Here is a 12,298-nt window from a genome sequence, read left to right on the forward strand (position 1 = left end):
TTTTGATCTCAAGGCCTTTGTGGACTTCCCTCTTTTTTCCCGTGTGCGTGCGCGAGTGTGTGCCACGGGGAGGATGATAAACAGGAGCAGTTGGGAATATTTGGTACTACGTGAATATCTGATGGCTTTGTATGTATATATATTAGGAAACAGTAAAACGAATGCTCTTTACATAGTTTATAATAGGTGTGTTCACCCAATTGATCACAGGACTGTGACTTATTTAATACATGACTCATTATCACAATCTGAGAACTATAATCCTCAGCAGAGAGTAAGTGTAGGCAGAACGTCATTTGCCTTTTCACATGTCCTCAGGTAGACGGCTTTGTCTCAGAACACAGCTTTTCTTTATAGATTGCAGATTCTTTGCAGTTCCTGTCCCCCCCCCCCACCACCTCCATAAGAACATACAAAATTGTCACAAAACTGGAAATAATGTTACGGGAAGACATGGCCAAATTTAAAGAAATTTGGCTTAGAATGCTCTGAAATGTTATTGGTAAATGAATCTTTGAAGAAAATGGATTCCTTTACTGGAACAAAAGTAATTTATTATGCATTTCATGGGTGTCTGCCAAAAGAGTTACTAGCAATATGAAGATGTAAAGAATATGAAGTAAATACACTGTGTTAGCGCACCTACCTGTTAATTTTCTCTGAAATTTTAACGATTTGAAAAAGCATCTCCAAAGACAGGTGTTGGCATGTGTGATAATTCATGATGCTCCTTCTTATCACCCATGCCCAGCACTCAGAATTTGTGAGACTGAGTACAAAGAGATTATTTTATTGACTTCAGATTTTAAGAAAGTTTTGGACAGATAACAACAAGTATTGATTTCGACGTCCTGTTGGAGTTTTGTGGGTAAAACAGTTCCAAGTAGATAATTGCTGGTGTTTAAATACTGATTTAATTGGTGAGCGGCCCCTTTGGTCGCTGGTAGCATGGCATGGTTCCACCAGAGCTGGGGCACACGCTCCAGCATCGTTTTTATCTTATTACGCACAAATAGTTTTAATTTGAAGTTCTCATTAATTCTAGTTGCTTGATTGATGGTGAAGCCTGGATATGGTCTGAAGTTTATTTTGGGGGCTTCACAGATTAGCAGCTGGAAGGAAACAGTTTCAGGCAGCCAGGCGCTTAGCTGCAGCTCTGTGTGTGACTATCGTAAGCTGCCAAGGTTTTGTAAAGCCTCTGTTTTCCTCTACTAAAGGGGAAAAGTAATTCCCACCATCTGGTTCTTAGGAGTATTGTGTAGCATAAGTGGGAGATGGCTGTGGACCTCTTTGAAGCTCGAGAAGAATAGCACTTTAAATTTAATCTTGGAAGTTAATAGTGATGTGCTTTATTTGCATGGCAGTGTTTTTCATCTCAGGACATTAGAAATAAATTCTTACTTTCCTAATGTGGGAAATATAGAGATGGAGAGCTATTGTGTTAACAAAGTAACTATTTTTAAATACTGCTTTTATTTCTCTGATAGCTGCAATTTTTCATTCCTTATGATACCAAGTATATTCGTTCTGCTTTCTTGTAAATGCTGCTTGGTGCATGGACTATGAAATGCTTTCTCTAATTGAGATGGCGAGATAAACACGCTCATCCAATCTCCTGAAAAGCCAGTTTTGTTATAAAAGATCGTAATTCACCAGGTTTTAAATCTTGCCTTGGGGTTCTTTACCAGTTAATTTGAAGGCTAGAATAGTCATCTGTTTTGTTTTGATTCATTTCAGAAGAAAATCTTTTTCTTTAGTATGTTAATGACGTTGAGTTGTAGAACAAACCCTCTCCCTTGCAATTTATATTTGTACATCCATATTTTACAGACAACTCCAGAATTCTTATAAATTTGGGGCCATGCCTTTCTTCACTACAACATGCTTTCTGTGTAAGCGTGTACAGATGCGTACAGCAACGTGCTCCTCTGCCCAGAGTAGACTGTGAGCATAGAATTGTTCTGTCCTTGAAAAGGCAGCACCCCAGGGTGCGGATATAACCAGTTTACTCAGGCCTGGAAGGGGCAAGAGGGGAAAAGGGGCAGCCAGCAAGCTCTCCAGTAAGGAATTTGTTAAATTACAAAAAATAACAATTCTGCTAAACGCCGAGTTAGGTCATCAGCCAAAGGGACCCTGACTCCCTTTTCTTGTGAGAGAAAGTGCTCGTGTTTTCTTGCTTTATTTGAGCCATTATGGGAGAATTGGGGTTTGTTGTGATTGATGATTGTCTCCTGTCCTGGTGTTTGTGGATCTTCCCGTGTTGCCTCCTAGTTGATTGAATCACATTTCGTCTGGTCCTATTACCTCCACTCCAGCTGAAATGAGCGTTTTTAGGGTAGAAGTTTAGATTTATCTGAAAGTGTTTCTTTATTGGAACTTATACGTAGCTTTTACTTTTTGTTTTGAGGAAGGCCACTATAAAGCACTGCGAGAGTCTAACCTAGAGGTTATAAAAGCAGAGAAGAGAGCTTTGGCAATGAGGGACCGCTGGCTTCTCCTCACACAAGAAAAAGCCGTAACCACAAACTTACTTAGATGTGTAGGAAGGACACATCAGAGGCCGTGGAAGCTGACAGTCTGAATTTGAGCTCAGGAGGCAGTTGTGAGCATCATCAAAGTCATGCTCTGGAAATGATCACACACTCACCCTCCACCTGCCTGGGGTGCCATGTTTTGTTTCTTCAGATCAAGGCTGCATTAAGAGAGATTACAGCATAGAGGACTGAGTATATCCCTGTCGACTCCTTATTGGTCTTCTTTCTCAAAATGAAATGCATGTTTACCATCCACAAGCCAGAGAACCTATGCTATTCCTCCAGAAACCTTTTAAGGCTTTCCTTGGCTCAGATGTGTTGCCTTTCCAGGGCGGCCTTGCAGGAAGCTGTCCCTGGGCCTTTATGTGGCATAAAGGAAAAGAAAGAGAGCCGGCCATGTTGGTGAGCCCACTGTGAGCCAGACAACTGCTGGGCATGGACTGTATGCTGTATGAGTTCATCAAATCAGAAACGCTTGGCTTTTCCGATATACAGGGGTGACACAAGTAGATTTTCAGTTGTGAGGCCACGAAACAGTTTATTCTTGTATTATTTATTAATTATTATTTATTTGTATTACAGTTGTAAACCTACTTTTGCTCACCCCGGTATGTCTGAAAATGAACAAAGGCTTATTCTCACAGGGAAAGAAAAAAAATCCAGTGATCTAAAGATGAACTCTGCCTGTTCACAGGCCAGTGGAGGTTTTCCATGCCCCTGCAGCAGCTGAGTCGTCCCTGAAGTCATTTATTCCTTTAGGGAGGGAGTTTTCCAGCCCCGCCGCTCTGCCATCAGTCGTCTCCCACCTAACTTGGCCTGCGCTCAGCGCTAAGCCCAGGCTGGGTCTGGTGCTGATAACACATTTTTTTTTTTCAACAGGAAGTGCCTCCATTTTCAGTTGTCTGTGGGAGGGTGGAGGGCAGATAAGCTGTGAATGGAAACACAGAACAGATTTCTGCTCCACCCTCACTGCACTTTGATCAGAGAAAGAGTGAGGACCTCCGCCTGCCCGGGCTGCCCTCTGAAAGGAGGAAGGATGATTCAGCGATGGGCATTCCCAAGCGATGGGCATTCCCAAGCGCTCTTCCCTCCTGTTGTTCAGAAGCATTTGGTAGAGTGGGTTGGTTTAGGTTAGTGAAGTGTCTGCTTTTGCTACGTTGATATATCTACGATCTGAACTTAAGTCCTTTCAAGGGTTTTAACTAGATGTGCTTCCCATGTGTCTTCAACTGGTTATTTGCAATTTATACTTGTATTTTTGTATTGTGTATATTGCATCCAGAGTCACAATAGTCTGATTTTCTCCCCAAATTGTACTGATTCTCAATAGGTAGCTCTTGAATATCACCTATGAGGAAAAGGCACTTAATGAATGACATGACAAGCCAGGTTTCTTCAGAAGAGTTGTGCCAATGACTTCTGCAGTTAGAATACCAGTTTCAAGAGCTCAGGTTCCATTGGCAAATCCATGTAATGTGTTTGGTGCTTTAACTTATGTGGAACCATGTTTCACATGGGCATGGATGACCAGGTTCTAGCCTATGCCAGGTGGCATGTTGGTGACTCCCAGGGTGCATGAGGCCCCTTCCAATCCCCCCTTCTCTCTGTTGGTGCTTCCACTCTGATTCCTCCCTATTTTTTCTTGCTACTTTTTGACTCTATCCAGCCTGGCTCACCCCTCAAGTGCTTGTGCCCCATGTTTCTGGTGCTAGTATCTTCTACTCCTACCAAAATGTTAGGCTGTACTATGCCATTCAAATTAAAATATTCAAAGAAAGGCATAGATGGCTAATAGGTTGGGCCCTCTCAAATGGTCCCCTGTCCCCCATGCTCTTCTGGGTTCCCTTTGAAATACTCATGCGTGTGCACGGACAAGTTGTAATTATGACATAGAATTTTTATATCTTGCTGTTTTTCGCCTAACATTGCATTAGAGGATTTTTTTTCATTTTGCTTCATGATCTTTTTATTTTTAATAATTGCATAATAGTTCATTGAGCGGATGCACTCTGCTTTTCCAAACCATTCCCATATTATTAGACATTAGATTATTTCCATGGTTTCCACTATTATAAGTAAACTTGCAATGAATGTCTTCCTGTGTGGAGCCTTTCCCTTCTTTTGAATTCTTTCATTATAATACATTTTCCGAAATGAAATTACAGAGCTAAGAGGGTATAGAATTCTTGATATCTCTGCTAACTACTTTCTCAGGCATGTACCAGAATATAGTCCACTGGCTATGGATGAGCGTACTGGGGCTATCACAATTTCATCAGATCTCATCATTATGATTTTATGTATCTTACATAAAAATCATTATTTTTATTGAGATATGATTGACATACAATAATCCCAAGGCTACCAGTTAAAATACCTATTGTCTTCTTAGTTCAGGCAAGAACGTTAAGCTATACAGCAAGCCAAGAGTCCTACTGTCAAAGGGCAGGCAAACCCAAAATTACATGAGAGAAGAGTTTCTTAGCACTAACCGGTTTGGCTCAGTGGGATTATGTTGTAGTATTTCATGTTTAAATACTGTATCTCCATATACAAATATGGTTCTCAAGCTTTGGACACAAGTACTTGCTCCACTTTTTTTCTGAGAGACTCTAATGTTCCTTTTGATTTCAAATGAGCTGATTAAAAAAAAAGTATTGAATCTATTTGGGTGACATTGGTTAATACAATTATAGGTTTCAGATGTACAATTCTATAATACATCATATAATTCTGTAATACATCCTCTGTATATTGCATTGTCTGTTCACCACCCCAAGTCAAGTCTTCTTCAATCAACATTTATCCCCCATGTACCATCCTCTCTCACCCACCCTCCTTTCCCCCTGGTAATCACCATACTGTTGTCTATATCTATGAGTTTTTGTTTGTTTGTTTTTCTTAATCCATTCACTTTTTTCAACCCAGCTTCCCCCTACCCCAGACAGTTGTCAGTCTGTTCTCTGTATCTATTTTTGTTAGTGTATTTTGTTCATTAGATTTCACATATAAGTGAAATCATATAGTATTTGTCTTTCTCTGACTGGCTTATTTCACTTAGCATAATACTCTCTAGGTCCATCCATGCTGTTACAAAGGGTAAGATTTCCTTCTTTTTTATGGCCATATAGTATTCCATTATGTAAATGTGCCACAACTTTTTTATCCATTCATCTACTGATGGGCACTTGGGCTGCTTCCACATCTTGGCTATTGTAACAATGTTGCAGTGAATATAGGGGTGCATATGTTCTTTCGAATTAGTGTTTCAGGTTTCTTTGGATATATTCCAAGAAAGGAATCCCTGTGTTATAAGGCACTCCCATTTTTAATTTTTTGAGGTAACTCCCTACTGCTTTCCACAGTGGCTGCACCCATCTGCATTCCCACCAACAGTGCATTCCCTTTTCTCCGCATCCATGCCAACACTTGTTGTTTATTGGTAATAGCCATTCTGACAGGTGTGAGATGATATCTCACTATGGTTTTAGTTTGCATTTATCTGATGATCAGTGACCTTGAGCATCTTTTCATGTCTATTGGCCACCTGTATGTCCTCTTTGGAAAAGTGTGTATTCAGGTTCCTTGCCCATTTTTTAATTGGATTGTTTGCTTTTTTGGTGTGGAGTTGTATAAGTTCTTTATAAAATTTAGATATTAACCCCTAGAGCTAATATATATATATATATATATATATATATATATATATATATATAATATTTTATTGATTTTTACAGAGAGGAAGGGAGAGGGATAGAGAGTTAGAAACGTTGATGAGAGAGAAACATTGATCAGCTGCCTCCTGCACACCCCCTACTGGGGATGTGCCCGCAACCAAAGTACATGCCCTTGACTGGAATCGAACCCGGGACCCTTCAGTCCGCAGGCCAATGCTCTATCCACTGAGCCAAACCGGTTAGTGCTAAGAAACTCTTCTCTCATGTAATTTTGGGTTTGCCTGCCCTTTGACAGTAGGACTCTTGGCTTGCTGTATAGCTTAACGTTCTTGCCTGAACTAAGAAGACAATAGGTATTTTAACTGGTAGCCTTGGGATTATTGCTCAGGTATAAGAATAATCATCCAGGTATTAAAATTTCTTTAATGTGGCTTATTTGAAAAAGGGACATTGAGCCTTTTGAAGGGCTGTGGAAGCACTTTTTTATTTTTTTTGCGAAATGTTGTCAATAACAATTGGAATAAGTTATTGTTGAAGTGGGTGGTTTCTCTTAGCTCTAGATGAGTTCCCACTGCTCCCACCCAGTGATGGTGGTAAAGGATGGAATTGGAAGATTAAATTAGGTCTACACTCCTTATCCTTAACAATAGTAAAATACTAATAATAGCATATAGTTATGTACAGTTTATTAGCTAATTTAATTCTTGCAACAACATTACACATAGGTGCTTCTTTATTTTCATTTTCTAGTGAGGAAACTGAGGTACAGAAAGTGCTAGGTTAGGTCTTCTAGTTTACCTTTCCCACATTGTCTCTTAACTCCTTTGCTTAGCACTTCTGTTTTAGCTGGTTTCCCTGTGAACAATTCTCCTGATGTCCTGCATACCTCCCACCTGAGCACCCTTTCTTTACTCATAACAATAGCATCTTTTAATGGAATATTTTAACTCATGGCAAGGCATCATGCGGATGCTTTTACAAACATCTCAGTGAATTGTCACAACCATACTTGAGGTAGGTGAGGCAAGGGCAGGTTGAGGAGGAGGCTCAGGGAGGTGACCACACTCAGTGGGTGGCAGAATCAGGACAGTACTTGAAAGCCCACGCTTGTCCCCCCAGTGCAGGCTGCTTGTGGCTCTTCTCCAAGAATCCTTCCCCCTCTTTGATTCCTTTTATGACCTCTTACCCCACCTCCCTGTCTCAGCCACTCATTTATCATTTACAATAGGCCATTGAGCAGTCTTAGTGACAAGTGTGTGAGTGTCCTGGCTCCTCATGTGGCCTGGGAGCTGGTCCAGGGAGCAACTATCTCTTTGGGGCTCACAGTCCCAAGTCCTGACTCTCATGGGTACCTTGCTACTGTTCCTTGTTACTGACTTGTGGTGACGACAGACCGCTCTGCTATCTCAGCACGTCTGGCTATTTGAGGTGGGCTGCTTCCTGGGCCAATCCAGGCACCCTCTTCATTTCGGAGAATAGCACTTGCTATGCTGAAGTCAGGGTTAGTCAGATAAATTCGCATGTGCTTATTTTGGGGGAATAAATAAATCAACACAAAGTTGAGTGTGGCATAAGCCATTTACAAAGGAGCTTATTCTTTCTACTAGTTGAATGATAGCTAATGAAGACTCTAAAATGAAGAGTCCTTTTGTAATTTAATACCACCCTTTTGTTTATTGCTCTGGGAGTTAAGTCTGGATCCATGTTGGCTTTGCTAATTGTGGAGGTTCTGGATTTAAGGGCTGAAGTTAATCACTGTATTTCTATGTGCAGCCAAATCCATAGCTTTAGTGTGTTGACAGGATTATTTCAGCTATTTCATAAAAATCTATTTTAAATCTTAGGCATGTCAATGACTTTTTGAAATTTGCTTCTTTATGCACCTAAAACCCTTAGTTTAAGTTTTTAAGTTTGTGTTACTTAAAATGAAGTGCGGGTGTGGGGGTACTGTTGTTGCTGGATTTTAACAAACACTCATGTTGGCTAGGAAGAGAAAGGATTGGATACCTATAGAGGGGCTGATTTTGGTCTGTCCAGCTAATAGGAAGTTGGGATGGGAAAACAGCTAAGTCATATGGTTAGATCTCCCGAAGCCTTACCTCCCAGCATCATGTGGTTATTGTGAGGATTCGAGAGAAAACCAGATTTTAACTGGGGAAGAGTAGGGCCACATTTATTTCCAGGCCCCAGGAACCAAGGGTACTCTGTGCACCTTCCAATCAGTTCAGCCTAGTGTCTTGTGCCTGTGTTTCCCGGAAGTGAAAGAAACATCAATTCAGCCAGACACATGTTTCAAGGATTTAATGAAATGGTGTATGTAAATGAATGCTTTGAGAAGTACAAAACATCCTACCTGTGTCAAAAAACAAGTATCTAGTAATTTATGGGGTAGAACCCTGAAAGCACAGAAGAAATAATGGGTTTATGTGATTATGGCTGGATTTTTAAAAATATATTATTATTGATTTCAGAGAGGAAGGGAGAGGGAGAGATAGAAACATCAATGATGAGAGAGAATCATTGAATGGCTGCCTCCTGCATGCCCCGTATTGGGGATCCAGCCCACAACCTAGGCATGTGCCCTTGACTGGAATTGAACCTGGGACCCTTCTGTATCCACTGAGTCAAACCATCTAGGGCAGTGGTTAGCAAACTCATCAGTCAACAGAACCAAATATCAACAGTACAACGATTGAAATTTCTTTTGAGAGCCAAATTTTTTAAACTTAAACTTCTTCTAACGCCACTTCTTCAAAATAGACTCGCCCAGGCCGTGGTATTTTGTGGAAGAGCCACACTCAAGGGGCCAAAGAGCTGCATGTGGCTCGCGAGCCACAGTTTGCTGACCACGGAGCTCAGGCATGGCTGGATATTTTAAAAAAACCAAATGCACTGCTTTCTCAAGCCATAGTCTAAACATGATTTTAGTTGTATTCTACTAAATTATATCACATAAATTATATGTTTTCTATATGGCCTTTCTCATGTGGATGGAAGGAAGGAATGAAACAATATAAAGGTCACCTTTTGCTTTGAGAAATAATTGCCACAATCATGACAGATAAACGGATGTTTTCATTCTGGTTATAGTGTGGTCTGCTTCAAACATAGCCCATTCTTCTTGGAAAGAATTAAGGTAAATGAGTTAGATATTAAATTTGTATATGCATGGGTTAATTTTCCATAAAGTCAGTGCTCAAAAATTTCATTTATCAGGCCTTGCTGAACTGTATAGCTTTCTCTTTTAGGCTTTGACATAACTGCTAAACCTTTTGGCTCTACTGTGTGTGTGTATGCAATGCTCTGCATTTTCTCTTGAAATGATTAGATTGTGTGGCACTTTTTACAAAAAGGTTTCTTCCAGTCCCTTTTCTGCTTTTGTCCAGCTGAACATGTTGCTGTGTGGTTATTGCCATGAGTCCTCGGGATAACAGGAGAATGTTTGGGAGAGCTTAAATCTCCAGGGCTAGGTCAGTGGCCCTGGGCAGCACAGTGAGCTGCCCTGGCCAGGCTGCAGTGCCCCTCTCACTTGTCCCCATGTGTTGACCTAACAAATTTATGGATAACTCTCTCCTCCTCTCTGTCCCCATCTTCTGCCAGGCGGGTGCCCCGGTGATGTCTGGCACGGGAGAAAGCACTAACCCCGAGAACAGCGAGCTCAAGTACTCAGGTCAAGATGGGCTGTACATAGGCGTCAGCCTGGCCTCACCGGCCGAAGTCACGTCCTCCTCGGTGAGACAGGATTCGTGGTGTGCGCTGGCCCTGGCCTGAGTCTGCTGCCGCTGCTGGAGCGGGAAGGCCCTCGGGACCTGCAGTGATTATGCCACACTGTGCAAACTGGGTCGAGTATGCTGACAGAACATTCCTCTGATGTGTGATTTCCGTGCCTTTATTTTGAAAGAGATGCATTTCCCAAGAGGCTTGTTCTGCCTTACCAGCCAGCCCCTGTCCAGGGAGAAGATGGAGCGCTTCCTGGGAAGGCCGGTGCAGCTCACAGCACGCTGCCTCCTCCCTGGCTGCAGCCACTTCCAGCCAGCCTGCCTCCCGGTCTGCCAGGGCACCCGCTATGCCACTTCCAGAAACCTGGACTAGGCCCGGGGCCTTGCCTGCTAAGGAATATTGAGATTTTAAAAGAAAGGTTTTATGTGTATTGCCCCAAATCATGTGCTTCTTCTGATTTCTTAATACCTTTCCACAACCAGATTTCACATGCGTTCATGGAGAAGACCATTTGAGGCCATTTGGTACACACCTCTGGAGGCTGAGTCGGTTCATGAGGTCACTTGTCAAAAATATTGCTCAGTTTGCAGGACTGCATTATAACTGTAACATACACTGTGACTGACGTTTCTCAAAGTTCATATTGTGTGACTGACCTGAAGTCAGTCGGAATTTGTAAACAGGGTAGCAAACAAGATATTTTTCTTCCATGTATACAATAATTTTTTTAAAAAAGTGCAATTTGCGTTGCAGCAATCAGTGTTAAATCATTTGCATAAGATTTAACAACATTTTTTTATAATGAATGTAAACATTTTAACTTAATGGTACTTAAATAATTTAAAAGAAAAATGTTAACTTAGACATTCTTATGCTTCTTTTACAACTACATCCCATTTCTATATTTCCAATTGTTAAAGAAAAATATTTCAAGAACAAATCTTCTCTCAGGAAAATTGCCTTTATTCGTTAGTTAAGAATTCTTATACAAGAACACCATTGTCCCCCCTTTAATATGTGCTGGAAAAATTGCAACAAAACTTTACTACCTAACAGACAACATTTGTAAATACTCTAGGCATCTGTACACACTAAGGTGAAGTCTCTACAGTGTGACTAACCCACAGGCAGGTTGGTTTACATTAATTTTTTAAAATGGGATGTCATATGGAAACCTATTTCACCAGAGTTTTAAAAATAAAAAGGGTGTTGTTTTGTCTTCTGTACAGTGAATTCCTTCCCTTTTAGTTTCATTTTAATACTGTATAGACATTCATATAAAACAAGCACATGTGATGTTTTTTGCAAATTGCCTTACGGCCTTCCTGTCCATGACTTGTCCTTTTGGAGCTGTTTTATAACTTGGTTTATTTGAAGTTGGCACATGGAGTTATCACTTTCAATTTGCATTGGGGACACTTTTTATAAGTAAAAGGGACCCAGTAAGTAGATCACATTATTTGAGATTATAAGCATTCTCTTTAGGAACAGTTCTTGAAAAGGACTGAAAAAGTCTAGAGTTTTTTCCCCTCTGAATGAAATACTTTATAGTCCAGAAACGGTCTCCTCTCTGGAACCTCCGTTTTGCAAAGTGCCACCAAGTCTCAGAGCTATCTGAGGTTCAAGTCCTTACACTCACCAGAAGATATAAAATGATCTGAACTAGCTCTGCTTTTCCTTCACTGTTAGGGTGGGTTTCAGGAAGTCAAGAAGCTGTTCCACAACACAAAATGGTGTAATTTCATTTTGGCTCCAAGGTGTGGGGCACTTACTTTTCATCTACTGATTACAGCCATTCTGTGGGGTCCAGTTAGATTCAAGGGAAGGGAAGTCTTCCTCTGTGGTGGGGTGGTGTTGGAAGTCAGACACAGGGCTGGGGTATGTGTGTCTGGGGAAGTCACTGAAGCCCGCATGCACGCTAAAACCACAGGGTGGGGCAGAACAATGGATAGAGTGCTGGGTTTGGAGTCAGATCACTAGGCTTCAAGTCCTGCTCTGCATGCATGAGCTCTGTGGCCTTGGGCAAGTTATCCAACTCATTTTTCTCACCTGTAAAATGATGCCAGCAACATACAACTTGTAACTCAAAGGAGAGCGTCCATATAAAGTGCCTAGTGCAGGGCTTGGTGCATAGTAAGCACTGAGTGTGAACATGACTGAAAAGGGGTAGCAGGAGCTCTTCCCAAGTGGGCGTTTGGAATGTCTTGAGCCCTTGCAGAATCACAGGGACTAAGACATCCCTGGCTCACCTGCACTTCTTCAACAATGCTGGGGAGAGTGATGCAAGGGATTCCCCCGGCCCAGGAGGTGGCAGAGATGGATGGGGAGGATGCTTGAAAGATACCAGTGTGAGTTCAGCTGATAGTT

The 12,298-nt window shown here is 41.4% G+C and overlaps 1 protein-coding gene across 1 annotated transcript in view; it reads left to right on the forward strand.

Moving 5' to 3' along the window:
• Positions 1 to 9,982, forward strand: part of GATA6 (GATA binding protein 6) — a gene marked incomplete at its 3' end in the record, with an annotated part of 29,743 nt that extends 19,761 nt beyond the window's left edge. Inside the window, exon 7 of the mRNA XM_080684194.1 lies at positions 9,812 to 9,982. Coding sequence (XP_080540320.1) covers positions 9,812 to 9,982 — 171 coding nt within the window. The remainder of the gene's footprint in view (positions 1 to 9,811) is intronic.
• Between the last annotated feature and the right edge of the window lie 2,316 nt (positions 9,983 to 12,298).

The sequence above is a fragment of the Plecotus auritus genome, assembly GCF_963455305.1.
Source record: "Plecotus auritus genome assembly, chromosome: 8".
Classification (NCBI taxonomy): Eukaryota; Metazoa; Chordata; class Mammalia; order Chiroptera; family Vespertilionidae; genus Plecotus; species Plecotus auritus.